Source organism: Leishmania mexicana, chromosome 34 (genome assembly GCF_000234665.1).
Source record: "Leishmania mexicana MHOM/GT/2001/U1103 complete genome, chromosome 34".
Taxonomy (NCBI): domain Eukaryota; phylum Euglenozoa; class Kinetoplastea; order Trypanosomatida; family Trypanosomatidae; genus Leishmania; species Leishmania mexicana.
The window spans coordinates 1,190,877-1,207,791 of NC_018338.1; the positions used below are offsets into that span (position 1 = coordinate 1,190,877).

Below are 16,915 nucleotides of genomic sequence, written 5' to 3' on the forward strand. Positions count from 1 at the left end.
GTGACGCTCGGCTACCCGATCCTGACTCACAACCCACCAAACAAAGCGCAGCAGTGCCGACGTCGCAAACGGAGCACCAAGGCGTAACGTTGCACTGAAATCACGGGTGCTCGTGGGAGTGCCAGAAGAAACAACAAACGAAAAGAAGAAGAACGTGAGTCTTCTGTGGTGCGAGAGTAGACTGGCGCACAAACGGTTATTCCGCGCCTAAAGCAGACAAAGAGAAGGGCCAGCCGACGGATAGACAACAGCGCTGGGGAAGAATTATGCGATAGCCCAGAGAGAGCAGAGAGAAACAGAAACGCACAGTAGTGGCCAGATCACCGGAAAAGTGGACTTGGTGTCGGAGTAGAGCCTGGCACGTAAAGGACGGCGGCAGCAACCGTCGGGTCGACGGACACACGCCGACAGACCTTCCTGAATGAGGGACAAGGCTGCGACAGAATGACTTCCAGTAGCGAGCAGGTTCAAGCGGAGGGGTGACACCAAAACGGCGACCGCGAGAGGTGGACAGCGAAAACTCGTATGTTGTGAGAGGCGGGATAGGAAGAGCGGGGGCCACACGAAAACAGCCAAAAAATGTCCGCAGAAGGGAAAGGGGGGAGGGACAAAGGCAAAAAAGGAGTAAGAAGGGGCGAACGTACAGCGGTGGAACGCTGCCAACACACAGCACAGACACGCAAAGAGGGATTGTGAGGGGGACAGAGGTGAATGGGGGAGCGGAAGGGGACTGGCTGCACTCACCGAGAGACAAACACAAGCAAACTCCACGCACGCGCACACAAGCACTCGCGTCTATATGTATAGATGTGGAAGAGGAGGGTTAGTCTTCGTTTTCGCTCAGGGTCGATTGATGGAGCGACTACATGCAAAAAGAAATATAGAGAAGGGAGGGTGTCCTGCGTGTGTTATGTCAGTAGAGAGTTGAAACAGTTCAAATGGAGAAGAACAGACCGAAAAAAAAGTGAAGCACGTGAAAGACAACGGTAATCCTCTTCACACACACAGGCCAAAATAGTAAGCGTGGGGACCAGTAAAGTAGGAGTGCGTGGGGGAGAGAGGGAGCAAAGAGAGAAAGACTTTTCTGAGTAGTATGTGTGTGTATCGCTCCCTCTGATACCGACCGCCAGCGGCAAGGTGTATCAATCTTCTGCTGAGGGCTTGCGCAGCGCGTTGGACAACACCGCGTGTAGCACACGGGTGAGCAATGACGTCGCCTAGTAAAAAAAGACAAAAAACAGGAGTGTGGAAAGGCACCAACGCCCACAAAAGCAGACAACCGCACACACGCACACACACACAGAGATATACGAAACGAAAATGAAGGGGGCACGCTATGCTAGTTTGAACGGCAGAAAGGAGGATAAAATATGAAAAGCGAGCTAGAGCCCACGTTGCTGGAGTCGATCAGTGGTTGCTGTGGTTGTTGTTGTGGTTGTTGTGGTTTGAATTGTTTTTTTATTACTGCGGTGATGATTAGGTTTCGAATGCGGTGAGGGAACAAGGAAATGAAGGGTTGCAGAGAGAGAGCGTGGAGAAGGGCAGGGGTGTACATCTGATACAGGGTGACGTCTCAGGAGGCACGCGAAGAAGCTGCAGCAGCAGCAGCGCCGGACGCACGCGACAACCAGCTGATGATGGTAGTATGGAGCGACTCTGAAGCCGTGATATGAAAAAGTGCACTGTGTTTTCGTGAAGCCATCACAAAAAAAAAGAATAACGTCTCTCACGGAGTATGCTTCCCCCACTCGCACACAGGCACGTGTGCGGAATGACGCCCGTCGCACAGCCTCAGAAGTAAAGGAGAAGCTGGTTTCTTTTTTTTTACTTGTAGCTTTGTACGTTGCTGTAATGCATCTGGCCTATACCACTCCTGTTCCTCACCCACTGCCCCCTTATTTCATGACCAGTGCCTCGCACCATGAACGAAAAAACATCCAATACAAGGCACACTGGCATTGGATTAAATCATGTACATCGGCGCAGTCACGGAGGAAGAGGAGGGTCGTACAAGGTAAAAAAAGATACAGGAGAAACACACGCCGAAATAAGGCACAGGTCAAACGACGAAGGCGAGAGTGGACGCAGGAGGGAGGGGGGGGGGTATGGGCTACACATGATGTACAAGAGATGCAAGGAGGAGAACAAAAACGAGAAGAAGAGTTACGCGTCTGCCAGATATACACAGAACACTAGTGCTGATGCGATGGCTAGTATACATGATCTTCAGCATATACATATATATATATAGACATATATATGTAACCACACGTGCATACACTTGCGTCTCCCGCGGTGAATTCTGCGTGTTGGAGCGCGCGAGAGAGGAAAAAAAAGAAGATGGGGGTGGCACAGTGCGCTCCGGATGCAAAAAAAAAACATGTGAGACAGGCAAAGAGAAAAGCAGCGGAATGGCCACACGGAAAAAAAAAACCAAAAAGGGAACAAACGACAGTAAACGCTGAGAAGGGGGGAGAGGACGAGGAGAAAAGTGCGAAGCGGCGAATGCAAGCAGCAACGCACCTGAAAATCGCAGCTGCATCTCCCAACACACACACACGCGCACCGTGTTTACGTCTCGTGCCATCGACGCGGTCGCCGGAGGCACTGACGGAGTTCACTAGAGTACATCTCCAACGTTGACCTACCCTCACACTCGTTGCTGTAGGCTAGCATAGGCGGTAGGCACAGAGCGTTCGCAGAGGTAAACGATTGGGTCTGGTCTGCCATGTTCTGGGAAGGGGAGTACGCCGTCACGCCCAACAGAAGCGAGGAAGGAGTGAGCCCTCCACTGCCATCTTTCCGGAGGGCCTTCTTGGGAGGTGTCCGTGCGCCACTAGATTTTTGGTGTACTGAAGCCGATGGCTGCGTGAGCGGCACTCGTGAAGGGCTCCCGTGACGCACCACAGCGGAGCTACTCTTTGAATTGGATCTGATCCTCCCCCCATGTGCTCCTTGTGGTAGGTGCGGCTGCTTCCGCTCCTGTTGACTTGCCGCTGCGTTTCTGTCCGTGTCAACAGCGGAGGCCGTCAGCGCGCATCCTGAGACGCACAGCGTTAGCGCTCCGGCGATGCTGATACTGTTGCACGAAGGCCTGTTCACAGTGCCGCAGGACTCGATCAGTACCGCGTCTTCCTTGACGCCGAAGGAGTCGATGTCGCCGCTTGTCTCTGCCGCCCTCGCTGCAGTTTCGCCTCGGAGGTTGTTCGACGCCACCATATTCGTTGTCAGGCTTAGGGCACTCGACGCAGATGCCGCTTCGGTTTGTGAGACTGCAGCGCCTGTGGCTGCCAGCGCTGCGGCTGCTGCTGTGGCGGTTCGCGCCACATGCCTGGAGACGCTGTCAGCTGGACCCAAAAGAGTGGGCTGCCCCGTCGTTTCCGCACTGTGCCACTTGCTCTCTTCCACGTGCACCAGCGTGTTTTGCAAGCCAGGCTGCACTGGCGCGTGCGGCTTCACGCCCCGCGACTCACGCATCGCCATCAGGTCGCGCTTCTGCCAGTCTGAGATGTGAATCTGCGTACCATTGTCGCGATCGGAGGTGCGCGACGCGCTCAGCGCGGCAGAAGCGGTGTCTCTCGGGCCCGCGCCCCTCTCGAGGGGGTTGCCTGCGAGCATTGAAGTGTTGTGACGTGAGAGGGGTCTCCAACCACGAGGCACGTCGTTTGAAAGCGCTTGCTCCTTTGTCGGTGAGCGCGATGAGGGTCGCAAGAAAAGGCTGCCGGGTGCGCCCTTCGGCCCCTGTATGTCGTCCTTCAGCCCTGTCGGTGCGCCGTCGTGCCTAACCGTCGCGATCATCTCCGGGGTCGAGTAGCGAGAGAGGCTGCTGAAAGACGCGCATCTCTGGCCTACAGAGGACGCTGGCCTGTGGGAGTTCACCGGTGTGCATCGTGTACTCGGCAACGTAGCCAACCCGCCATGTTCCTCTTTCCCCCACGGCACCGGTGACACGGTCTCTCTGCCTTCCTCTGTCGCCGTCACGTCCTCGTTTCTCGTGCCGTGCGTGCAGCAGCACAGCTGCGACGCCCCTGTGAGAAAGCCAGCGGCGCTGGCGTCGTTCAAATCATCGTAGCGCGGTAGCTGGGGCAGGCTGAAGATACTGTGAGATGGCAGTGTGCTAGCGGCCTCGGCCCTTTGTCCGTTGAGCACACCACTCAGGACCGTCGACTCTTGCGTCAGCCCCCTGTGGTGTTGCCTGGAAGTTGTCACTGGCTGGTCGGCGCGATCGGCTCGAGAAAGTCGCCGCTCTGTCGACAAGCAGGCAACCTTTTCTCCCGTATCACAATCGAGGAACCACACCTCGTGGTCGTAGCCAGAGGTGGCGAGTACGCCACGATCGTCAAGCCACCGCACGCAGACCACACCGCACTGATCATTGTCGCGTCGCGTCGCTGTGGACATATTGCCGCGATACGTGCAACCTTGGCGGGCTTCTGCACCTGGCTCTGTTGCAGTACTCTGGTTCAAGTGCACTTGCACCGACCGCATCAGTTTCGGGGCTGCGAAGCCGTCGCCGGCATCCGCTCCAGTGAATTCCGTTGCGGCGGTCAGCGAGAACGCTGGCCGGCTCGCGTAGGTGCAACGAGGCAACTTGTACGCTTGGAGAACGGGACACATGCTATAGGTGTGCACGACACCCTCAGAGTCGCCGAGGAACAAGTGATGCTGCCGCCCGTCGTAAGTCGCGGAGGTGAACTCGACGGATGCGGTCGGAGTCGCCGCGGTGGCAGTCCAGCCATCGCCAGCCCTAGTGTCTCGCGGTGCGTCGGTGGCTGCCCTTCCCGTGGAGATGGTGAGCTTCAAGACGGACGATGTGCCTTCACCCGAAACCTGCGTCTGATCAGCTGAGGTTCCCTCAAGGATTGACCCCAGTCGCAGCGGATATAACGAGCTGCGCTGTGATGCGCCTCGCGCCGGCGTTGTCGGTCGTGATGCAACAGATGCAGAGCCACTGCGAGAGAAGCAGGCAAGTTTAGGTAACAGGACCCCAAGCGGCGATGCGCTCGAACCAGTCATCTGCAAGATGTTGTGACTGCCAGGGGCTGTGGCTGCAATTGTGTGATAGCACGGGGACGTGGCTGGGTACTGCATGTGCGGCTTTCCTCGCATCGCTCCCGTGCTGCCAGGGTGCATCCGCCCCATTACCTGCATCCACGCACGTTCTGCCTCTACTGTGGCGGCTGAAGCAAGTTTAGGGGTGGGATGCTGCGGATGGTAAAAAACGCTCAACAGTTTGAACCGCTCCACCGCCGGCGCGCATGACCAGCACTGACAAACGCCACCGGCGTGCACCGTCACCAAAGCTGGTGCACTGTCGAGGAAAATCAGGTCCACAAGACCGTCGTACATGGCAAGCCTCTTCGTCACCGGTGCGTCCATCCACGCCTGCATGTCGTAGATGTACACAGTCCGCTGCGCATCAGTCACAGCGACAAGTCCCAGCTCCTCCGACACGCGCAGTTGGACCAAAGGCGACGCAGAAACGGAAATGGTGGTCGAAAAGCACACCATCTGATTGTCTTCCTCCGATCGCACTAGCAGCGTCCCATTGGAAGTGATGGCGATCCAAGTGCGCGAGATAGACGAGTAGTGCATCTGCTCTACGAGCGGCGGCCCACCCCCCTCAGCGCCAGAGCCGAAAGACTTGGCATGCCACCAGACTGCTGCCGTGGCGGCCGTGCATTGTGAAGCGTCCGCCGCGAGGTGCTGCGTCATGTACCACACAACGCTCCCATCGCTCAGTGACATAAACACGCGGCTGCCAAGCTCGTCAATGCATACCGCCTTGATATCGGCACCGACTTTCGATACCCCGGATTCCTTCACCTGACTCAACACACCGCGACGGTATCCGTGTACGCCATCCCACACGCTAAGCCGCGTCGCGCCCTGCACTAGGAACGTGCGGGTCCGAATGTCATAGAACACATCGTAGCACACCTCCTCCTCGTCACACGCGAACGGCCTGTCACGACTGTGCAACCCCCAGCACACGATGGAGTTGGAGAAGCCGCAGAGCAGCTCTTGCGTCGACGCGCAGTAACTCAAGCTGTGGCACTGGGGGCCGCCGATGTGGCTCGCCTGCCCCACACCAGCCGGCAGCAAGGCAAGCAGTCCAAGATTGGCAAAGAGGCCTGCAAGATTGCCGGCGTGTGCCGCGGTGCGCGTGTTGGCTGACGACGCCTTCGCCTCATTCGCCGGCACACTGCAAAGTGACCCCTTGTGCCGCTGCGGTACGCAACTGCTCCGGAACGACTGCACACACCGCTGCGTAGACGCATCCCAGACCTTCACGACGCTCTCGCAGTCAGCACTCACCACCTGGTCCGCTGCCGCCATATAAATGAGTGCAATGATGCATGCATTGTGTTCGCCGTGGCCGGCCACGTTGAATAGCGTGCCAGGCAGGGTGCCGTGCGAGTGCGCCTCCCACCAAAGCAGCTGGCGCCCACACGAGGTCGCTGCCACCACCCAGTCGTGCCCTGCGACGTACACAAGCGTGTTCAAGTGCTCATTGGCAACCCTACCAAGCTCGAATGACTTCCCCGTGACCAGAGATGTCACCACGAGTCGCCCGTCAAAGCCGGAAGAGTACAGGTGCGCCCCGTACACGCAGAAGTCCACAAGGCCGCCGGATTGGCGCGTGTGAAGGTTGGCGTAGGTCTGCACCACTGTGAACTCCGTCCCACCGCTGCGCCGGTGAGGTGCTGTGACGCGCAGCACCTGCCCGAGACTGTTGCCGAGGAAGATCGTCTCCATGTAATCGGCGTAGGTGGGCGATTCGCGCGGCATCGCCTGGATACGAAGCACTAAACCCTCCAGCTGCAGTGGAGTGATCGTCGTGGCCGCGAGGACGTTCGAGAGAAGCGCACCCCAACCACGCAACAGTCGATCGTCCGGAGAGTAGCACACGAACAGGTCGCGCGCAGCCAAGTAACAAACAGCCGAGGGAATCACTCCCGGGAGCATATTCGGTGGTGCCGAGTAGACACGCTCGAGAGACTTCTTCGAATAAAGCATGAAAGGGCAGCTTCGGGTAGACGCAAAGAAAAGCGACTTGTGTCCAGGCAGGCCGTCGAGGAAGCGTATGAGGCCGAGATCCTCGGCCTCGCGGACGCCCACTGCAGCGCGCCCGAGTCCGGCGTCAACCTCTTGGTCGGCCGACGGTCGAGCTCCCATAGGGACATCCTGGACGCCGCGACAGTAGTGCCTGAATGTGAGTGCCTCGGCGGAGGTGCTCTTCTTTGGTTTCTGCGGCTTCTGTGAGTGCTTGGATTGGCTCCGCAGCCGCCGCGAGAAGGTAAACTGATTGAAGGTGCTGTTGCTGAGCCTCGTTCCTGTCATGCCATTGCTCGCCTCGGCGACCAGGTAGTTCACGAAGTCCTCCCACGTGATGCGTTGTTGATTGTGGACGTTGACGCGGTTGAAGAGGTGTTTCAGGGGTTCGACGGAGCGTGTCGTGACCCCAGCTAGTTCCTGCCGACTGCGGATACGGCGGGTTCGTTCCGCCTCCCGATTCGTACCGGCGTCATCGAAGGCGGCGGAGGCGAGGGTCACTGGAGCAGTGGCGTGCGCTCGCTGAGGCTGAACGGGTCGGATTACAGATGCGGGTGGCGAGGAGGCAGAGATGCCGCAACAAGGCTGGGTCCATGAATGCAGGAAAGCAACGCTCGCGTTCGTCGATGCATCAGGGCTGGGGTGTTGCCTGGCATGCGGTTCAAGCAGTTGTCGGAACTCTGTATAGGAGACCCCTTGTGGAAACGCCTCCCACTCTCGCTGGAGGGTAGCAAGAGATACTTCGTCACCGAGCACGATCGCCAACTGTGGCATCGTGACTTCCTTCGATGCATGCATCTGGAAAGAGTTGCCCTCGCGTCTGCGACAGGCCTCACAAGAAAGGTGACGTTTTCTTACTGGTCACACACACGGAAGCATAGATGTGAGGGCAGAGGAAGGACAGAGGAGAACAACGTAGTGGTGGTAGTGGTGGCGCAGACACGATCATAAATGCAAGGTGAGGGAGGGGAGAGGCAGGGAGGGCGCGAAAAGCTCGATACGTTTTCTTCCACCCCCTTCCCCCGCACACGCGCAATATCACACCCAAGCACATCGCTGTACGTGCGGTGGACCTCGAGAACGGACACAGATAAAAAGGGGAGGGAACACATGGGTCGATACGAGTCTTGGTGGTGCGCTGCGGCAAGAAGAAAAGAGAGCGACAAGCCGGTCAGCTGCCTTGACGCTTTCTCAGTCCTTTGCCACCATACCGCCCTTTCCTCCCCTCCCCTCCCCCTCTTCCATCCCTCTAACGCAGCGGAGAAAGCGAAAAACACGGTTTTGCTTGGCGCTTCTGTTTTCTTTGGTGTGCGTCGGGGCAGCGGACGCACACGCGTGGGCACGGTGCAGCTTCTCAGTGATGCTGCTGCTGTTGCTGTCGTCTGCTCTTGTACTTTTTTTTATGTGTGTGTGGGGGAGGGGGTAAGAGAGTTTACATCGGTCGTGCTTGAGTACGTCAAACCCATTCTTCACCGCGTGGCCTCAGCAAACTACCGCAATCACACCAAACGAAAAAGGGAGGCACCAACCCCGAGAGAAGAGGGTGGCGCACAGCACGGAGGAGAGTGGCGCCGGGAACAGAAGGACATTCCCGAGGAGGAGGGGCGGGGGGGGGAGGAAAAGCCAAGTAGGAGGTGCCACTTCCGGCCCGTTGCGTCTACCCTCCATGACGCCACACAACCACGTCCGCACCCTCTATTTGAAAGTGGCAAAAGCATAAGCGTTTGTGCGTCACAAAAGTGGCGAAATCGTGGCCGTAGATGACGTGCCAGCAACCACCTAGCTTAGTGGTGATCTCGTTCTTGATGTATTCCGCAATGCGGCTCAGTGCCGTTCGCTCAACGTCCCGCTCTAGCTCTCGGCGCGCGCCTTCCTCCTTACGCCAGGTGGTGCGCGTCGGGATGAAAACGTGTGTGTTGTAGGCCCGAAGGGCACTATGCATGATGACCTCCAGCTGCTTCGCCGGCAAGTCGACGTAGAGTGTCTCCATGTGCACCTGCGAGGCGCGGATGTCCATCTCATCCTCCCCCTCTGCATCGCCCTGAGGAAAGCCGTCAGAAAGGTGCATGTCAGAGAGCACCGAGCTGTGGCTGCCGTCCCCTTCGGCATTGCTGCGCTGTTGATTCGGTCGCAACGTTTTGTCGAGTGCAACGCCATCGTGGGTGTCGATGTTGGCCATCTTTTCGTCGGCCACTCAGTGTGTGCGTTTCTGTGAGTGTGAACTTGTCCGCGTGGTGAGCGTTGTTTCTTTCTGTAAGCGTGAGCGGGTACGTGTGCTGCGTGGGACACACACCGTTGTACCCTGAAGAGAGCGATGCGTGTGAACCCCCCCCCGACACACACGCACGCACGCACACACAGAAATAGACGAAAGAAACGGCAGCAGAGAGAACGAAGCGAGAGAAAGTAGCTGGGGAGTTCTAGGGCACAGTCATAAAGTGAGCGTACGCAACAGGGTGCTAGTCCGCGACGCTTGATGTATGGCAGTCGCGTTATTCTTCGGCGCGCGTGTTCGTGTCTGCATGTGTGCCAAACGCGACCCGCGCTATCGCCACCGAGTGACAGGAAAAAAAAGAAAGAAAAAAAAGGAAAGAGGATGAGGAACAGGCGCTAGACCGTCCAAGACGAACTCCCGCGTCTGACAAATTCGCGCCATTCACACACTCCTACCTTCAAAATCACCTTCCTCCCTGACAAGTCGTTCCCGCCACAGTCACCCCCTTCCAGTGCCCCCTCCCATCCTTGAGCACACACACACACGCACAGACAGAGGGCAAAGGAGAGTTAAGCACATACTGAGCGAGCACCGAAGAAAACAGTAGAGAGAACTACCGTGCCGAACCATTATACATATATACTTTCAGTGCCCCGTGTACAATGCCGGCTGACCACATGCCTTCTCATTCCCCAGTGTAGCTACTCACAAAGATCCAGCAGCTAGATGGGCACTGGTTGAGGCCCGACAAGACAAATGCTAGGGTTTGAGGAGGGCTACAAGGAGCGAGATACCACAACGCATGGCCTTCGCAAAGACAGCGCACACCATCGATGGCGAAGAGACGGAGGTGCTTACGAAACAGAGCCGCGTTTAAGCGCAGCTGGCGCGTGCATGACACGACGAGGGACGCATTTTACACCAACAGTATATACGTCGTGGGTTTCCCTCTCGCTGCTCATCCGTTTCAATTTGCGTTACAGACGTGGCATCGCCACGCACACACGAACACACATTGAGCACCACCGACAAGACGACGAAAAACGCTTACGGCGAAGTAAAAGAACAAATGATGTCGCTTTCTTTTCTTAATCGTCGTCACTGTCGTGGTTCAACACCCTAACAAAACGCGAGTGTCAGCGTGGCACGCGGTGTCGGGGCAAGGAGGGGAGACATGCACACACACACACACAGAGAGAAAGCAACGCAGCAACGAAAATATATAATAATAATACTTTTAAAAAAGAAATACATCACTGGCCCCTTCAGAAGCCCCCTTCCGCCTTTTCGTTGTTTGCCCCCTCCCCCTCCCCGCCTGCTACCATGGCCGCGTGCCGCCCCGCAGCTTGCGTACTTGGCAACACGAAGACGACGATAGCGTCGAGGTGAGTCGACAGGGGCAACGGCGCACCACAGAGAGAAAGAGCGTTACGAGAGCAGGGGAAAAAATGAAGCGAGCACGCGCAAACATGCAAACACGCACGCAAACAAGGAGAGGGGAGAAACACACGGGCGATGCGGATGAAACACAAAACCAAAAGCACAGAAAACAGGAAAATGCACACAACATGGCAAAGCAGGTGAAGAAACGACCAGCATGCATGCGAAGAACGCAGCGCGAAGAAAAGAGAAAAGAGCAGGAGGCGTGTCGGTGAGAGAAGAAGAGCAACTCGGTGAAGTCGCTCCCTCTCTCACTCTTTGCGCGTGTGCTGGCACGATAAGATTCACGATCAGGTACCGAATCGAGCAAATGCAAACAGTAAAAAAAACACCTTGAGAGGAAAGGCAGAGTGAAGGGGGTATTATGCCGCTAAAACGAAAGGTACGTGTCCAGATTTCTGAGACCCTGGATAAATCCTATGGTTAGCTCATCAAAGTTAAACTTGCGCCACGAACATCGGGAAAAGTCGATGAGGCACAGTTTTGCTGTCGCCGGCGAGGCGGCCGCGTCATACAGGAGGAGCACGCTTGCCGAGACAAAGGCCATGTGCTGGAGAATGAAGGCGCCATCTGGCGTACTTTCAAAGAAGTCCAACAGCGATTGGATTGCACCGCGTAGGTAACGTATGCGCTGCTTCACGTGCGCCATTTCTATGCTGGTGGCGGCGCCCATCTCCTCGGTATGGAAAGCGAGCTGCCCGTCTTCGTTTGTCTCCGCGAGTGGCGCGCCAATCGACAGAAACATCTTGAGGCAGGCGCTGAGCTCCCGCACGTCGGACACGGCATACCCGATATCTTTGCCAAAGCGCTCGCACGTCCAACTCGCCGTCGCACCTTCTGTGTCCGCAGCGGCGCGAATGTACCGCCGGCAACCGCAGATGCGCAACGCCGTATCCCGCACCAGCGCCTTTTGATCTTTCTTCGCGATCCGCGCCACCTTGTCCTCTGGTGTGAGCGGTGAGTGCCGGATGAAGCCGATCTTGACGTCCATGATGCACGGCTTCTGCATCCCCGACGTCTCGTCGACAAGGCCGATGCCCCAGATACCCGTGTCATACCTGTCATCGAAGCCCTTCAGCTGTTCGGCGCCATCGAAGAGTTCGTTGAAGAGCGGTGCAAGAACAGCACTGCGGGCCGGCGCGCCGGCTTCCACGATGACCCATTCGTCTGCGTTCTCCGTGTATGGCTTCAGCGCTGCCGACTTGGCCACATACTTCTCAGGGAAGTGAATGGAGAACAGAGTGGAGGCAAATGCGGCCATCTTGCCCGCAGCGTGGACAAACTTGGCGTGCGCTTCGTCGCCACGAGGGTGCGTCGTGTTCGGCGGCTGCGCCAGCGCGTCCTCCTTGGCGAGCTCCATCGCGAGGTAGTACATAATCTCCCATGCCGTGGTCTTCTTCCGGAGGGTGCTGCGGCCGCCGTGGGTCGTTTCACCATAGAAGATGGCCGACTTGTGGCCGCCGACAGCGTCAAACAGAACAGGAGAGCCCTCACCCGACATGGCAGCGTACTTGATTACTGTGAATGGTACCCGTATGTATGTGCGTGTGTATGTGTGTGTGTGTGTGTGTGTGTGTCTAAGCGAACAACTAGGGTTCGCGTGCGTGGTGAACACCAACGTTAGTGCGACAACTACGAAACGACAGAAACCGGAAAAACGCGTGAAGGGTTCTGTAATGGCAACAGCGATCTTGCACTTGTCGACTTGTGTTACACTTTTCAGCCCCGTCGATTAGTGTGTCCACCGCCTCCTCCCGCCCCGCCCACCGTGATTCAAAAGACTGTACGGTGGAAGACAGAGGAAACCCTCCCTCCCCCCGCAAAAAAAAGAGCGCATAGAGAAATGGGCGAAGAGAGAAGAGTCAGACATGGAAAGGCATCAGAAGGCCTTTCATCTGGCAAGTCGCACCTGGTTCTTCTATCCAGTCTAGTTGTCATGCATCATGTGACGCCCGAGGAAGGTCCCCATCTTGTCTGCGACGAGCAACGATTCAATAGAAAAAAAAACTTTCAGACGCGCACTGTACTGCGGGAGAGAAGGGGGAGGAAGGCTGAAGAAGGAGGCAAGGAAGAGCAGCGAACTTCACGATGCAGAGACCCCCGCCTTCTCTTCCTCTACCTTTCCCCACCCCCAAAAATCTGCTCAGCTCCTCTGCCAGCGCGCCTCTTTCTTTCGCTGTTGCTGCTGGTTGTTTTCTCCGCTTTGCCACAAACTTCGGCGAGCTCTTTGCTTTTGCTGTGTTGGTGAAAGTTCGCAGGGGGCGCATCACCTGAGACTTAGTTCGTGACCCTGGCACACGCGCAGCCCAAGAGGAACGACGGCAGTAGGAAACAAGGGTCGGAGGGGAGCAGCTCCATAGAGGCGCCGCATTCGCGGCCACAACGTCGACGTCAGCAGTGGCCTTTGAGTACACGACGGCTTCACTTCCGCTGGCCCAGCACCTCTTCTCCGGCCGCTGCCGTGCGATCCGTGACGGCGGTTGTGCCGCGTCACTGCCATCGTCGCTACTCGTCTGCCTGGTAGGTGTGCATGCGCGCCATAAAGTCGGCAGAACCCTTGGGAAGGAGACGGCGGTACCACACGCGCTGGAGCGACCCACGCCTCCGCGCCGCTCCCTCCGAGCGCGGCAGATTCAATAGCGGATCATATGCCCCACGAGTGGGATCCACCAGCTCCAACGCCACCTCACCGGGAGCCGTCTCAGCGAGTTGGGTCATGCCGGAAAACAGCGGGGCACTAGCGAGCCATCGGCGCTCGAGTGGCACCCTCTCCGTAGCGGAAGAGGACGGCACAGTCGGGGTGGCAGCTGGGTTCAAGATGGCCGCCTCGTCATCGCCGTCCTCGCCCGCATCAGAAACGAGGCCCATTTCACCCTCTTCTTCATCGCCTCCTAGTAGATCCACCGGTCGCTGCCGTTGCATCCTCCGCGGGAGTGCGGCCTCGCTTGTAGCCGCGGTACGACCCCGCTTCGCTCCGCTGCGGTGAGTCGAGACTTGATCCCCATTCTTATCTGCATCTGCCGTCTCTCCAGCCTCGTCAAGTTCAATCACCGCCACGACAAACTCGTCTCGCAGTGTTGAGACCGAGATATTCGTAGTGATGCGGCGCCACGGCACCGGTGCCGGCGCCATGCAGAACACTTGTGTGACAGGAGCTTCCGCCTTGCGGTAGCGCGGTATGGACTCGGGCGTCTTACCGTCCAGCTGCAACGCGGACACCACATACGGCTCCGGCATCACTTGGCGCGACACCCCAAACAGCACTGCAAAGATCGGGTCGTGGCGATCGGCAAGCACCACCACACGACGGTGCGGTACGGCCTCCACTGACGAGACGCGGTGCCGCATGTCTCGAAGATGTGCCCGCGAGAGCCGCCGAAACACCAACCCGCGAACAGCACAAAACTCGGCGACTGTGTCCAGCAGGAGGGAGTCTTGAAGCGCCATGGACAGAGACCCCGCCGTGCCGCCGCTGGCGCCGATTGTCGCCTGCGAAGACGTCAACGCCAGGCGCGTGGCGTCTTGCTGCGTCACCTGAGACAGGATAGACTCCGTTGCCCCACCGCCAACACGAGACCCGGCCCCGCCGCGATTGCACCGGGGACGCGACGCCCCGCCCTCCTCCCGCTGCTGCGATGACTGGGTCAGCATGCTGAAATGAAGCGTCACACGCTCTGTCACCTCCGCCGCCTCTGCTGTCAGCACTGGGCGTTGACGCAGGTGTTCCATGATGAGGTTCACCACCTGCAGCGGTGTGGCGTGCGGTTCCGGCACGACGCGGCGGAAGAGCACTGGGCGCTCAATGTCCCGCGTCGCACGGCCGCGCAGACGCTCGGCGCGGCTGACCTGCTCAGCACGCGATGGTATGGCACGAGGAATCGAGCTTGGAAGCACCGGGACGACACCGCACACGCTGCGCCACTGCTGCCGCGCCATCTGCGCGGCAATCCGCTTGCTTTCAAGCACGCACTGCCTCAACTCCTCTGCATTGCGCCACGGTGGCCGCGGCGTCGGAAGGTCGTACCAGTGCACCTGCGTCTCCTTGGTCGGCATCGGGGAGAGGGGGAGGGCGAGATCGGACGATCCTCTGGAGTTGGCGGTGCCTTGGCCTTCTTCGTTTGTGCGTCGACGCCTTGCAGGTATGCGGCAGCCCGTTAGTGAGCAGGAGAGAGACGCAGAAACAAGGAAAGAGAGGGGGGTCACAGCACGAAGAATTCGACCCTAAAGTAGGGAGAAATAAGTGGATGCGGTATCAGATGGGGGGCACCAGTCCAGTCCACCACAGACGTGGTGGCATCGACTTCATTGACGTCGCATAACGCGGCAGAGGCACTGCCCATTTCAGTGGCCTTCACCGAAGCGTCACCAGGAGCGCACATTTCACACGAAACAAAGGCGGTGAACAGCTCTTCTCCCCCTCTTATCAGACACATTGCCTCCACGGCACACGTCGCCAGTTTGCGCCCATGCTTGCAGTATTGTGCTCCTCAGCTCCAAGCGTCGCGCAGAGCTTCAAGCAGTCCCCGACAGCGTGTGTGAGTGTAGGCATGTATTGTGCCCGTCACTCGTTTTCCTACCCACACACGCATTCTCCTTCGCCACTTGTGGCGTGCGATAGCAGCGAGCAAGTGTGTAAAAGAAGCAGCAGAGACAAGGCGAGAAGGAGGGGTGGTAGATGCCACGCAACGACCTTCACGCATTGTTTTGCCTTCCCTCTGAGCCCCTTCTACACCGCTTGCCTGTGCTATCTTCCTCTCGCTCAGCGCTCCTGCAAGTACGGTTGCACGTCCTCGAAGCGCACGCTGCCGTCGTGATCGCGGTCAAGAATCCAGAATATGTGCTGCACAAGAGGTGCCTTCCGCGAACCGGACGGCTTCGGTGGAGATGCAGTCAAAATGTCGCTAGTACACATCGGGGAATGGGCCGCAAGGACCTCTTGCACATCCGCGAATGGGCCCTGGAGGTGAATGCCAAGAAGGTCGTCAGCCGCAATAAAGCCTTTGGAGCCCGCGACACTTTGAAACTGCCGCCACCACTGCAACTGCGCCGCCCTCTTACCGTCGACAGACGAGGCGGCTGCGGCAACACCGGCAACCGCATCCCCTTGCGACTGCTCCGTGACAAACCCGTCTCCCTCCTCTTCGGCGCACAGCGTGACGAAGCGCAGATAGGCGGAGCGCTCCACAAAGCCATTGACTCCTGTGCGAGACGACAGCACGACGTCAGAGTGAGCAAAAGAAGACCTCGATTTCGAATGTGCGGCTGTGTCTCCATGCGCGCCACGAGGTGACTGACGCGGCGGTGCAGAGGAGGCGCGGTGCGCAGGTGACGCTGACGGCAACGGCGTTGCAAAGCAGTCTGCAATCAGCGACGGAGTGGGGTAGCGGCCAAACAAGACGTAGAAGGCGCATTCTAGCCCCACTCGGCTCAGGCCGACGTCTGCAGTGGTAGCGGCATCCTGCGACGGCGCAGCACCATTCACCCCAGAGGCCGCTGGCAAAAATTCAGCAAAGAGGTCGAACACTTCACTAGCACAGCTCGTCAGCTCGCCCCACGAGCGAAACATCGTCACTGCGTGCACTCTGTCGGTCAGGCGCTGGTGCTGTCGTCAAAGAAGCGCAGCAGTCCTCACGATCCTCTCTCGCGCTGGCACACTCACTGGCGCACACGCCCGCACATGCGTGGTGGGAGGAAACAAAAAAGGGGGAGAAAAAAGAGGGACCAACCGATCCTGTTCTCGATGTGTGTTGGCCTTGAAAGGGACGTTGAGGTATGCTGCGTCGTCCGTGATCGGTGTGGCAGGGCCACGCCTTCGTACGACGGCAACGCGATACACACACCAATGAGGAATAAGACACGGGCGAGAGAGCGTGCGAGAGGCGCCAAGGGGAAGGTGGGAAAGATCAACCAGTGACAAGACACCTAGCATCATTACCACCTCTAGGGGGGGAGCAGACGCTACTTTTCGTGTAGTCCTCTCGCCCCCTTTCTGCCGCCACAAATCCGCGTGGGGCATTCTTTCCGGAAGAGCGCCTGAAAACACGCGTCCCACGATGACTTGCAGGGAAGCTGTCCCACTCTCTTCACCTCTCTTGCCTCTCTTCCGCACGATAGAAGTGAGTCGTTCACAGGCAAATACCGTAAGTACGAGATGACCCACTGGCCTGTGCAAACAATGAAAAACCTTAACATGGGGGGGCGTGA

General features: G+C 58.0%; 4 protein-coding genes across 4 annotated transcripts; all 4 read right to left on the reverse strand.

Annotated features, from left to right (window-relative positions):
* Positions 1-2,571: 2,571 nt before the first annotated feature.
* Positions 2,572-7,854, reverse strand: LMXM_34_3120 (conserved hypothetical protein; the record flags this gene model as incomplete). Its single annotated transcript, XM_003879259.1, has 1 exon — positions 2,572-7,854. One exon carries the CDS (start codon positions 7,852-7,854, stop codon positions 2,572-2,574), a length of 5,283 nt encoding a protein of 1,760 aa, XP_003879308.1.
* Positions 7,855-8,713: 859 nt separating this feature from the next.
* On the reverse strand, positions 8,714-9,235 carry LMXM_34_3130 (conserved hypothetical protein; the record flags this gene model as incomplete). Its single annotated transcript, XM_003879260.1, has 1 exon — positions 8,714-9,235. The coding sequence occupies one exon, from the start codon at positions 9,233-9,235 to the stop codon at positions 8,714-8,716; it is 522 nt and encodes a 173-aa protein (XP_003879309.1).
* Positions 9,236-11,081: 1,846 nt separating this feature from the next.
* Positions 11,082-12,212, reverse strand: LMXM_34_3140 (conserved hypothetical protein; the record flags this gene model as incomplete). The annotated part of the gene is made up of 1 exon (XM_003879261.1): positions 11,082-12,212. The coding sequence occupies one exon, from the start codon at positions 12,210-12,212 to the stop codon at positions 11,082-11,084; it is 1,131 nt and encodes a 376-aa protein (XP_003879310.1).
* A 1,004-nt stretch (positions 12,213-13,216) lies between these two features.
* On the reverse strand, positions 13,217-14,764 carry LMXM_34_3150 (conserved hypothetical protein; the record flags this gene model as incomplete). The annotated part of the gene is made up of 1 exon (XM_003879262.1): positions 13,217-14,764. One exon carries the CDS (start codon positions 14,762-14,764, stop codon positions 13,217-13,219), a length of 1,548 nt encoding a protein of 515 aa, XP_003879311.1.
* Positions 14,765-16,915: the final 2,151 nt, after the last annotated feature.